Raw genomic sequence first — 13,212 nt, 5'->3', positions numbered from 1 at the left:
CCCCACAGAATCAATAGGACAACACCAGGCACCTTGCCAGAGCAGAGGCTGCTTTAACAGGAGCATCAAGATCTGTGTGCACGCAAGTGATTTTATCCTCAAAGCGCCTACAGAACTTATCACACCCGGCCTGTAATAGTTCCCATGTCCCATTAAAATTGGGGCAAGTGACTAATCCTCCTGCCAAAACATTCTGCAGAATGTTCTGCCATGCTGGGTCTTGCTGTCTTAATAGAGCCTGATCCTTCTGTTGCTTATAACCCTCTGGTGTTTGTTGGCTTCTTGTGTAACTTCCTTGCCCCGCCTTTCACATTGTTGACACACTACCGCGCCCTTTGCCAAGGCTACCTGTTTTGTTTGTGGGAATTTTGTGGAGATGGCCTTTCTCCTGGAAACACCTCTTTGCCTTACAGAGATTCTGCAGTGCTGATATATCTCCTGCAGAAGGCTGTCCTGAGTCTGTCTAGCAGCAACAGCTATATAGGGCCATCCCTCTTGCCTGTTGGAATCATTTGACTTCATTACTTCTGTGTTCTTAAAGCCCTAGTCCATGTTGGGTTTTCTCATAACAGATCATGGGGGTTAAGATTTGGTGAGCCCTAACTTTTGTAAAACAAAAACATAAACAAAAAACCAAAAGCTTTTCTTTTAAGAATTATGGGATTGAAGTTACCTAAACAATATAAAAATATATTTACGTATGCAACCACTGCTGCAAGAATGGTATTTGCCCAAAGATGGAAGGAGGAAGATGTCCCATTGAAAGAAGAATGGCTACAGAAACTAACAGAATACAGTGGTACCTCGGGTTAAGTACTTAATTCGTTCCGGAGGTCCGTTCTTAACCTGAAGCTGTTCTTAACCTGAAGCACCACTTTAGCTAATGGGGCCTCCAGCTGCCGCCGCACCGCTGGAGCACGATTTTTGTTCTCATCCTGAAGCAAAGTTCTTAACCTGAAGCACTATTTCTGGGTTAGCGGAGTCTGTAACCTGAAGCGTATGTAACCCGAGGTACCACTGTATGCAGAAATGGCAAAACTTACAGAAGAATAAGAAATCAAGATAACAAAGTCTTTAAGGCGGCATGGAAATCATTTATTGAATATTTACAAACTCATAATAAACAAATTAAGACATTAGCTGGATTAATGTAAAACGTGCAGTATTGAAAGCGCATATAAAATGGATGGAAATAAATATATAGTTTTAAATTGGAATATGCAGGAAAATAGAGTAAATAAAAGAAACCACAGAAAGAGGGGGAGGGAAGTAAAAATATGATATGTAAAGATGATTCTGTTTGAAATCTTTATTTGTCATAAATGAAAATACTACTACTACTACTACTACTACTAATAATAATAATAATAATAAAGATTTGGTGAACCCTAGCTCAGATGAAATATCAAGATCTAACTAAACCTCCTACCATTCTCCCACTAATGGTGCCAGCAGCTTTGGAAATGTTAGTGAAATGTTCAGAGACACCTATAAGTATATTCAGGGCCACAGAAATGTACAAAATACATGCAAACAACATTATTCATGAATAGTGCACTTGTATGTGGACTGATTTGCTTGCAAAATATTTATGAGCTGCAATCAAGAAAATTATGTGCCTCCGTGTGCATGCACTTGGAACCAGAAGTCACAATGGTGGGTACAATTCATAAATACTCTTTCAGATGCGATAATTGAGGTTTGGTTTTTGCGAAAACAAATGAATGTTTATTTTGCTATATGTACAAACACTGGGAAGCCACAGTCACAATTTCCTTGTACAAATAAACCACAGCAAAATTAATGTCTGATTATCATGTTTAGCTATCTATGCTCAGGTTTCATACTGCTTTCCTATATGGAAGTGCTTATAAAACAGAACATGTGAAATTATTATTTATTTAACTTCCACCTTGCTGCTGCCGCCACCCCTGTGAAAGGCGCCCAAGGTGGCAAAGTACAAAGGAGCAAAAACAGTACCCACATTTTAAATTTTTTTTTTTAAAAAAAACAACCAAATATTCTCACGGCTAATAACTTCAAAGTTGCCAGGATCAGCTTCGGCAGTTCCTGTCAATTCCAAATATTTTCTCTTCTTTCTTGTCACCTTTGCTGCGGAGTACATTTCGCAGTCCCTTTGATAAGTCTCCAGCTGCTCAGGTGAGATGTCCTAGTAGTACATGACCTTACTCAGATTTGGTTTCCTATGGAACAGTAGCAGATGGTGTGGTGGAACAGAGACACTTTCTGGACCTCTCAGCAAGTGAATCATCGCTGCTCACCACAAAGGAGAGTGGAGGCCGAGGTGGCAGGGAGAGTGATGGAGTGTCAAACTGGCTCTGCTGGTGTGTTTGGACCACACCAGCGTCACTGCCACCTCGCTTCTCCCCCTCCTGGTAAGCAGAAGCACTTCACCTGCAGGGAGGTCAAATAACCACCTCCACCCCACTTTTGTCATCTACTACTACTTTGGAAGAAGACAGGAGTGCCTGGTGTGCTCTGGTCCATGGGGTCATGAAGAGTCAGACACGACTAAACGACAACAACTACTATTTTGGAAGGAAGTCGCTGGAGGCTTCTGGCATTTTGCAAAATCTGGGTTTATTTACAAATGCACAGACTGTGCATGGGTGGATGTGCAGTTTAAACACTCCAGCCGAAAATACCACTGGCACACATCAAATCTTTAGGAAGAGGCAACTCCCCAAATGCTTACAGAGCTCTCTTCCTCTTGTGCTGTGCTCAGAAAACTGCAGTCTTCCTTTTTTGTTACCTTCCTAAGACACACAGCAACTTAGATTACATCGGTGCCTTTTTTCCTGGGGGTACTCAAGGGCACTATCCCCGCCCCCACAAATGTTAAAAGTGTGGCCCTTACTGTAATAACTTCATGTTGAGTACCGGCACCCATTTTTTCTTTTTTAAAAAACACTGGATTACATCAACCTTAGATGGGAGGTCGAAAGGTATGTCCCTCCACAACCCTTGCCTTTGACTGGCTTTCCTATTTAGAACAATAAAGAGTGGGCTTGTATCAAGAAGTCATCTTCTAACAATTAGCTCCCATCAGTGCTACTTTTCTAGAAAAAGAGGTGCCTGAACACCTCCCTCATTCTCTTAGAACGGCAATGGTGCCCACCTGAGATGTGCTGGAACGGAGTTCTGGCGAGTTCCAGGTGAAAAAAAAAGCCCTGGCAATTTGGCCCTCTGGGAGCTCTTTCTGATTCTTTCCCTCTGAATAAAGGGGTCAAACAGGGCTGCCTCTTGGCCCCTTTTCTATTTAATTTCTACATTAATGACATCGTTACAACCATGATGGCCCTAAACCAATCTGCCCCCTCTTTACAACAGCGCAAGATCCCCATATTACTCTATGCGGACGACATGGTGAAACTGTCTTTAACCAAGCAGGGCTTAAACAACATGCTCAGAGGGCTCATGACGTATTGTGATACCAACTCCCTCAAAATCAATTTCGCCAAAACCAAAATTCTTACTTTTGGCACGAAAACTCGGAAGCCATTCTGGAAATTTGAGGGCCACTCTATTGAATATTGCTCAGCATTCAAGTATTTGGGCATCACTTTTCAGCATGGGCTTAGTTGGTCAGCTCACCTAAATATGACCATCCTGGCTGCCCGTAGAACCATCAAAGCCTTGGAGAAATTCTTCTATGCAAAAGGCGCCCAGCTGGTTCCTCCAATCAGAAAAGCATTTATCAGCAAAGTCCTCCCGATGTTACTGTATGGGGTTGAAATCTGGGGGTGGAATTTAAAAACACTACAACGGCTCGAGATTCTACAAAACTCTTTTGCACGAAAGTTACTGGGCCTCCCCAAGGGCTCGGTTGCTGCACAGTTAAGAACAGAACTGGGCCTCCCCTCTATTGTTGCGAGAGCCCACATTAGAATAATTAGTTTTTATTGTAAATTAATCAATGCCCCAGGCTCCCTACTAGCCAGGCAAGCCTTTTTAACTTGTGCTCATAACAACAAATGGTCCAAGGCCATGGAGATTATCACGGCACGCTACTCCCTCCCAGATCTTGACACGCTGTCATCTTGGGACCATCACAATATCCGGGCCTGGATTCTTACAAGAGACGAGGCCATGGACCGGGCACAGTCCACCACAGCTCGCCTCTCCAAGTGGCTCCCTAAAGTGTAAGTGGTAAGATCACTGACCAACTACTTGATAGACTTGACGGAGCCCAATTTGAGAAGAGCGTTTACCATGGCCCGTTTCCATTCTATACCCACAGCCTTCTTGCAGGGGATTTACTTTAAGACCCCCATTACTCAGCGTCTATGTCCATGCACAATGAATGAAGTAGAGGACTTCATACATTTCTTTTTCTACTGCCCTATTTATGAGCTAATAAGAACTAAGCTCCTCCTCTTGATCCCGCCCTCCATCACATCTAAGGAAGACTGTTTGAAATCGCTTCTTGTGGATGCAAATCCCCAAATTTCACGTGGGGTGGCAATCTTTATAGTGCAGGCTTTGAAACTCAGGGCTACACTGACTGGGTAGTGTGTCCCAGACCTGGACCTGTTTTAATTCTTTGTATTACCTTTTTAACCTAATGTGCCGAGCCTATTTTGGGGGCCATTATATGTTTTATATACATCTGCATTTTAGATTCCCGGCGCTGGCAACTAAATTTTTACATTATTGTTTTAGGGTAATTTAAATGTCACAATGCCAGTAATATCGTTTGAATCTTGTTAGGTTGCTTCTCTCTAGCATTTTTGTCTTATCCTGCTATGGCTGTATGCTAATGCAATAAAGGTTTGATGATGATGATAAAAAAAAGCCCTGGCTTCTATGGAGAGACATCACCTGAAAATCCTGGGCTACTAACACTTCTTTGTTAATAGCCCTATTTGTTAGTAGCCCTATTAAATCTGATAGCAAATCCTTTAACATTATAAACAACACTATATTATATAATTTTTAAAGGATGTTTGTATCATCATGATGAATGTAATCCGGTAACTAATAATAATAGTACCCCACTCATCTGACTGGGTTGCCGCAGCCACTCTGGGTGGCTTCCAGCATACACAAAAACAATGAAACATTAAAACATTACAAAACTTCCCTGGTCTAACCCAAATGTTAGAACATAATTTAAATCATGAATTCTTAGGGTAATGTGTGTTTCCCATCACCAGACCTCAACTAAATAAGTTTTTACTGGTTCCTTGGTGAATTAATTTTGTAAAACTGTCAAGGCATGCCTAACTTGACACATCATTATGTTTAGAGCACCTACCTCTTAGAAAACCACCCACTGTGTTTGCCTTCAGCATCTGTAACTCTTCGTTTCTTCATTCAATTTGTAACTTACACCTTCAGCAAACGAAACCTACAGAACCATTGGATGGAATCCCAGTGGTGTCCTGGTGGTGTGCGTGGAAGATCTTTGAGGCCAGCGGAGGTATCTATGTTAACAGAAAAGGAAGGTGCGAAACTGCCTTATATGAACTCGGACCAGTGACCCAAACCACTCATCAATGCCTACACTGACTGGCAGTAGGTCTCCTTTCACAACTGTGTCTGGAGATACCGCAGATTCTGGAGCCTTCTGCATGCAAAGCAGATGTTCTAAGGCTGAGCTATGGCCTGTACCCCTCAAAAGGACGGCAGAGTGTTTTTATTGATTCATCCTTCCTTCCATAGTCCCCATGCCACCTTCTGCCTTGTTCTGGAGGGTGGGAGGTGGCAGAGCAGCAGTTGGTGAAAATCACCCCCTCTTCCCTTTCATTAGCTTTCACTGGATCAAAAGCCCTTCTGTGAGCCCAAGGGTGCTGACTCAAATCTACCCAAAACAATTATTATTATTATTAACACAAATATTGTTGAGACAGTACTGAGTCCCACAAGCAAGTTCCTGAGTCCGTACCCTCTCTCAGCAGCCTGTTGGTGCCAGTGTGTTTCCTTTATAGTCTAAGCAGAAGGCCAGCATTACTCTGACTGACAACGGACATTGCAGCAGAAGGTAGCTCAACGAATAGCATCTACTAGGTAGAAATTTTTGTATTCATCTAAGGATCAAATGACGTGAGGGGTGGGGAATTATGAGTGCTGAGCTGCATTTGGTTAGAGGGTGTTTGTTGTGGCTGCTGCTTTTCGGTTGTGCACAAACTGTCCCAATCTTAAACTAATATTGCCTTGCACTGGAGAAGAAGAGAGAGAGGGAGAATAGAGACAAGGATTCCATATTAATTATCTTGATTTAGGCACTGGTAAATTATTATTGCTGCACCACACACGGCAATTTAAAAAGTCTGTGTAGGGATATCACGGAGTGGGGAGTGGGGTCCGGAGGGAGCACACTTCCCCACCAGCAGGCAGCCACAATCTGCCGGCACACGTGACCTTGGGGTGCAGGGAACCCCCCCCCCCGACAAGCCACAGCTGTCTGTACATCGTTCCACCTATGTCTGACCTTTTGCGGTCTCAGAAGTCAGCAGTGTCCTGTCTGTAAAGTTTTCCTTTGAGACCTTTTGTCTCCTACGTCATACACTGTGCAAGGGGAAAACGACGCTGTGGAACAGGTGCCAAAATAGCTTTGTACCACCCCACGATTTCGGGACGGAAGATGTGTAAAGGTCACAGCCCAAAAATGTATTTGCCTAGCTTGCATATTTGTCTCAATAAAAAGAGGCTCCACAGGAATGGTGGTAGCTCGCTCGCTCGCTTCAGACCACCTGTGCGCAGCTCACATAATGATCAACACCTGTCTTGGGCCTTCACTTCAGTCTGAAAGGACAAGACTCTTGTCCTGAGGTGCTAACAATCTAAAATTCATATACTGGGGGAGAGAAATGAAGGCAGGGAGAATTAAGGGTGGAATGTGCTTGTGTTTCAACTATACATTTTTAAGCTCAGTTAAGTAGAGTACAGGGACAAGTTTCCTAGAATGCCCTTTCTGACCTAACTTGTGCTGACCTGCCCTCAGGTACTAGACTGATAGTCTTAGGGTTGCTGACCTCATTTCCTCCTTCCTCCTCCTTCGTTCTCATCTTGGGAGAGGACATATCTTTTGTGTCTTTCCTGTTGAGATGCAAGAGCAAACATGGCTCAAGGCATCTCCACCTTAGTTAAATAGAACTAGGACCTTTCCAGTCAGATGTGTATTCCCATAATAAACATAGCTTTCTTTTTTTTTCTAAACTCAGAATCTCAGTGTGATTATATGCAGGGTAAACTGTGCTTCTCCAACCAGGATTCAGCATGAAGTTCAACTTCTGCTGAGTGATTTAACTCCTAACGCAAACAGATTTCCACCCAGATGTTCCTTCCCAACCAAACTTATGGTTAAAAGCAATTTAAGTGACAGCCAGACTTCACTGTTGTAAATAAGGTGTGGCATCATGTTGCAATACAGGTGGAGAAAAAGAGCAGCAATGCTGAATGAGCCGGAAAAATAGGAGAATGAACAATGTGAAGAGAAAGTCATGCTTCATAGCTAAACGGTAGTGAGTTAACTCTCCATTGTGAGAGCTGGTGATATTTTTAAACTGTTCTGACCAAGTGAATCTGCTCCTGGAATGCAATCTTGCATTGTACAACAAACAGAACCATGAAAGCCAGCGCTATCGAATTTCCTCATTCATATTTTCCTTTGAAACAAAGCGTGTGCTATGTGCAGGCAAAACAGCTTCTCCATTGTTAGGGTGAAAGACGCAGTAACATTTCAATGGATAAACAATCAAGAGATTGTGGGGAGACGGGGGGGCATCCACAGATAAAAGGCATTCTCTGAGCAAAGAGCTGGATACAAATCAAGAACCAATTTTAAAAAAAGTTCTTAGTGTTGTAGAATAATCTTTTTGCTCAATTTTTTTAAAAGTGGAGTTACACTTGAAGTTAGACATGATCTAGGTTTGTTGGGCACTAGTTTATTTGTTAACAACCTCAGATATGCAGATGACACAACTTTGATGGCAGAAAGTGAGGAGGAATTAAAGAACCTCTTAATGAGGGTGAAAGAGGAGAGTGCAAAATATGGTCTGAAGCTCAAGATCAAAAAAACAAAGATCATGGCCACTGGTCCCATCACCTCCTGGCAAATAGAAGGGGAAGAAATGGAGGCAGTGAGAGATTTTACTTTCTTGGGCTCCATGATCACTGCAGATGGTGACAGCAGTCACGAAATTGAAAGACGCCTGCTTCTTGGGAGAAAAGCAATGACAAACCTAGACAGCATCTTAAAAAGCAGAGACATCACCTTACCAACAAAGGTCCGTATAGTTCAAGCTATGGTTTTCCCAGTAGTGATGTATGGAAGTGAGAGCTGGACCATAAAGAAGACTGATTGCCAAAGAATTGATGCCTTTGAATTATGGTGCTGGAGTAGACTCTTGAGAGTCCCATGGACTGCAAGAAGATCAAACCTATCCATTCTGAAGGAAATCAGCCCTGAGTGCTCACTGGAAGGACAGCTCCTGAAACTGAGGCTCCAATACTTTGGCCACCTCATGAGAAGAGAAGGCTCCCTGGAAAAGACCCTGATGTTGGGAAAGATGGAGGGCACAAGAAGGGGGTGACAGAGGACGAGATGGTTGGATAGTGTTCTCGAAGCTACCAGCATGAGTTGACCAAACTGCGGGAGGCAATGGAAGACAGGAGTGCCTGGCGTGCTCTGGTCCATGGCGTCACGAAGAGTCGGACACGACTTAACGACTAAACAACAATAGGTTTATTTGTTAATCAGTAAAGGAGGGCTGTTTCCCAAACAGTTTTGCACCAATTGTCTACCGTTGTGCCAGAACAAAGTGCTACTTGTCTATGTGCAGGAAGATTTTGAAATGAGGGCAGACTTAATCATGTAGCCTCCCCCCCCCCCCGCAGTGCTTTCTAAAATGGTGAGCTCCCAAGAAGGTGAACCATGGTGTCCCCCCCCCCCACTTCTGATTGTTTAGATTAGCCCAATGACTTACCTGCTTGAGTAAGAATGGCAATGGTGCCTTACTAACAATTCCGAGGAATATTCCATTTCCCCAGATAGTATTCAACTCTCACAATGTGTGGTTGCTTTTCTGTAAATCAATCAATTGAAAGTTATCCTGCATGTATGAAAAGGTAGCTTCTTCAGGCAACTCTAAGTGGCTCCTTCTACTTTGCTAATTTCAGTGGTACCAGTGCCCAATGGTTCTGGTGGGGCAGAAGGCAGGGAAGCCTAAAGTAGGTGGAGCCAGAGCCAAGGCCAGGCAGAGCCAAATAATTCAAATTTAGTCCCCACCCTCCTCCCTGCTGGGTTCTACAAATGCAGCTCTAAGACTGAGGAGGAGGAAGCAGACAGCCAGTGCTAGCCTTTGGTTTGGTTGTAAATAAGAAGGCACATAGGCTTGGAGGAATCAAGAAGACTGAGGTTGGTGTGGCAATGCCCCATTTGCCCTAATGGACCTGCCTTCTCTAGTTAATGAATGTGGGAGATGAGCAGCCAAACCTAACAAGTGCATATTCTTGCCAAGGACTAATTTGCTGATAGGCAAATACTCAGACCATAGAAATACTATCAGCAGAGAGGGCTCATGTGTGATGTCATTTCTCCTCCTCTCCTGGAGAGGAAGGAGCATATAGTACTTCCTGTTCCTCTCTCTTCCTTTCACCAGCGTTGGATGCAAACATGCCTCTGCTTGCTCCAGCTTTTAGCATGTGCCTGAAGCTGGTTATACTGTAAATATAAGTATTTTGCCTGCATAGTTTTTACTGCTGTTATTTCTGAGAACCAATGCATGATTATAAAGTAAGGAATCTTGTTTTTAAACTTCCTTTGCAAGTTGTTGCCTTTGTTAAGTGGAAGAAGAAGGGGGAAGGCCAGGGCCAGATTTAGGTGTGATTTAAGCTACTGAAGGTAATGGGGCCCTTTATATGTCCAGCTGTCCTTTGTCAACAACAAATTGTCTCTGTTTTTTGTGTTGAATATATGCTATATCAGGGGTCAGCAAACTAAGGCCCGCAGGCTGGATCAGGCCCAATGGCCTTCAGGATCCGGCCTGCGGACTGTCCGTGGATTGGCGTGGGGATTCTGTTTGTTCAGGCTGCGCCATTCCCCCCCCCCCGTGCCATTCCATTCCCCGCCCCTCTCCCTCACACACACCATGGCAGTGCCTCCTCCCTCCCTCCTCCTGGCTTCTCCCCGCCCTGCCTAGAGGAGGAAGGGGGCTGGGCTGAGCTGGCTGATTGCCATTTTAAGCAGGTCCTCTCTGGAGCCAGCCTTTTTGCACCGCTCATCTTCCCTCCGCCGCCGCCCTGGTGCTCCTGTGGGCCAGAGAGCGGACAAGCTTGCTCTGCCTATCCATGAGAAGCAGCAGCAGCGGTGGTGGTGGTGGTGGCAGCCCCAGGGAAGGTAAGCGCAGCGGCTGGGGGTGGGGAGGAGGACTACTTGCCCCCCTCACCTCTTTTTCCAGCTCCCCCTTCTGATGCCGCTTCTCTGGCCTGCCACAAAGTCTGAGGGACAGTGGACCGGCCCACGGCTTAACATTTTTGCTGACCCCTGTGCTATATGGTAATTTATGGACCTAATAGGTATCTAAACCCATTTGCACATAACAAAATATGTATTTTATCAAAGTAATTGTTGAACTGAAATACAATTAAGGAGAAGTATATTAATAGTGAAATTTGGGGGGGCAAGAGAGTGGGGCCCTAAGCTATAGCATGTTTAGCTTATACGTAAATCCGGCACTGGGGAAAGCAGCTTACTTTGTAGCTAGACTTGCTCAAATGGAGGCTTTGCAGCCTAGTTCCTATGCTTTTAATTTTGCTGTCAAGGGTGGGATTTTTAAAACTCTGTTCAACCCACACATACATGAGCCTGAAGCGATAAATTGCAATTAATATATTCTCTCCTACCCTTTAAAACCCATCCCACAATTCATGTAGCTGATGTGGGATTTTTCAAATTAGCCAGAAGCCAAGTAATAATCAGTTAAAAGTCTGTGCTTGAAAGCCTAGAAGTAAGAGGGTGAACATGGGATTATGGGACAAGAGTGGGATCAACTCTGCTTCTCAAGCTTCATTGCAGCTGGTCCAGGGTGGAGATACTGTGTGGTAAACTGCTTACCTGTGCAAAGCCCAGCTCATATTTAAGATTGTTTAAATCTGCTGGACAAAGAATAGAAAACACAAACATCTGTGGAAGGGCTGCCTGGTATGCAAATTGTAAACAGCAGACCTTAAATGTATACAGAGAAACTTGCCTTACGTTGAACATGCCCGCATAGCTGAGTCAGAATGTGCTGGAGTTCTTTATGTAAGTTGCTTGGAATATAGGTTACCTTTCAGGACATAAGTGGGAGAAATAAGCAGCTTTTTACTACACTTCACAGGTCACCCTGACTGTTCCTGGATACAGGATCATGTGGGGAAATGGCAACATGAACAGACCTGCACACAGATACAGCTAGCAGCAGATAACAGGGACTGCTGTGATCAAAGGAGCCGGTGGAAGTGCTGCTGCAATCTTGGAAGCTGGTGGCAGCTTCTGCTGTCTTAATTCAAATACAACCCAGGGGGAAATGTTTCGGGCTTGCATCTGTGTCTTGCTTGAGTTCTGAATGCAGTGGTGGCAGTAAGAAATGGCTCAAACTAGCTATCTTAAATCCCAAGTTGTTCCTCCCCACACCTGTTTTTACATGAGCTGGGATAATGGCAGTTATCTAGCACCGAAGTGATCAAGGGGAGAAGCAGAGATGGAGCAACAGGTGGTTGCATCTGGTGCCTGCCTCCAACTCCCTGCAGTCCTGTGGTATGGTTGGATGTTCTTCCACAGGGCCCCATTGCATGGTGGTGATGCTGCTGCTATAAATGTCAGGCCATCACCAAGACTGGGGGGCGGGGGGAGATACTCAGGTCTGCCCTACTGGGTACTCCATGCAGCATCAAGCGAGGCTAGAGGGCAGGGCAGGGGGAGTTGCTGTGGTTCATCAGAGTTCATTCTGCTTGAAGGAGGTAATGGTAAAACCACTCCTCAAGAAACCCTCCCTGGATTTGGAAGCTCCCCTTCTTGGGGAAGGTTCTTGAGCCATGGTCCAGATCAAGGTGCTCTTGGAGGAAATGGATGTTCTAGATTCATTTTAATTGGGGTTTAGGCCTGTTTTTGACACAGAAACTGCTTTGGTGACCCTGTATGGTGACCTCTGTTGGGAGAGACACAGGGGAAATGTGTCCCTGTCTCCTCAACCCCTCAGTGGCTTTCAATACCATTGATCATGGTATCCTGGAGCAGCTGTCAGAGTTAGGAGTGGGCAGCACTGCTTTATATGCCTGTTGTCTTTGTCCATGGAGTTTTCTTGGCAGGGATACTGAAGTGGCTTGCTGGTTCCTCCTCCAGGCGGATCACGTTTGGTCAAAACTCTCCACTATGACCTGTTCATCTTGAGTGCCCTGCTCGGCATAGTTCATAGCTTCTCTGAGTTATTCAAGCCCCTTCGCCACGGCAAGGCAGTGATCCATGAAGGGGAGACTCCCTGGAAAGACCCTGATGTTGGGAAAGATGGAGGGCACAAGGAGAAGGGGACGACAGAGGACGAGATGGTTGGACAGTGTTCTCGAAGCTACCAGCATGAGTTTGACCAAACTGCGGGAGGCAGTGCAAGACAGGAGTGCCTGGCATGCTCTGGTCCATGGGGTCACGAAGAGTCAGACACAACTAAATGACTAAACAAGAGCAACAAGCACTGCTTTGCAGTTGTTCTGGTCCTACTTGGACAGTCATTTCCAGAGGCTGATGCTTGGTAAGTGCTCTTTGACTCTTCACTGTGGGGTTCCTCAGAGTTTTGTTTTATCCCCCATGCTGTTTAACATCTACGTGAAACTGCTGAGTGGGGTCGTCCGACATTTTGGAGTACACACTGTCAGCAATATGCTGATGACACACAGCTCTACTTCTCCTTTACATCTGCCGGTGAGGCAGTGGGTGGGCTAGACTGTTGTCTTGCCTCAGTAATGGACTGGATGAGAGCCAACAAACTGAAGCTCAATCCAGATAGGAATGCTCTGGTAACTACTGGGTTAGATTACTGGTTATATGTGGGGCTGCCTCTGAAGATGTTTCAGAAACTTCAGCTGGTGCAGAATTCAGCAGCCAGGTTGCTCACTGGGGGCAAGATGGTTTGAGCATTTCACACCAGTCCTAGTCCAACTGGCTACCAATTAATTTCCAGGCCCAATTCAAAGTGCTGCAAGACCGCAAGA

At 44.9% G+C, this 13,212-nt stretch overlaps 1 protein-coding gene across 1 annotated transcript in view; it reads right to left on the bottom strand.

Moving 5' to 3' along the window:
- The window catches only part of LOC310756345 (uncharacterized protein), a 34,025-nt gene extending 28,365 nt beyond the window's left edge, over positions 1-5,660 (bottom strand). The window contains exon 1 of the mRNA XM_083600176.1: positions 5,279-5,660. Coding sequence (XP_083456302.1) covers positions 5,279-5,337 — 59 coding nt within the window. The 5' untranslated portion in view covers positions 5,338-5,660. The remainder of the gene's footprint in view (positions 1-5,278) is intronic.
- Positions 5,661-13,212: the final 7,552 nt, after the last annotated feature.

The sequence above is a fragment of the Podarcis filfolensis genome (genome assembly GCF_964270895.1).
Source record: "Podarcis filfolensis genome assembly, chromosome: 2".
Classification (NCBI taxonomy): Eukaryota; Metazoa; Chordata; class Lepidosauria; order Squamata; family Lacertidae; genus Podarcis; species Podarcis filfolensis.
The sequence above is the reverse complement of the archived record's forward strand: the minus strand, read 5'-3'. Positions and strand labels throughout refer to the sequence as shown.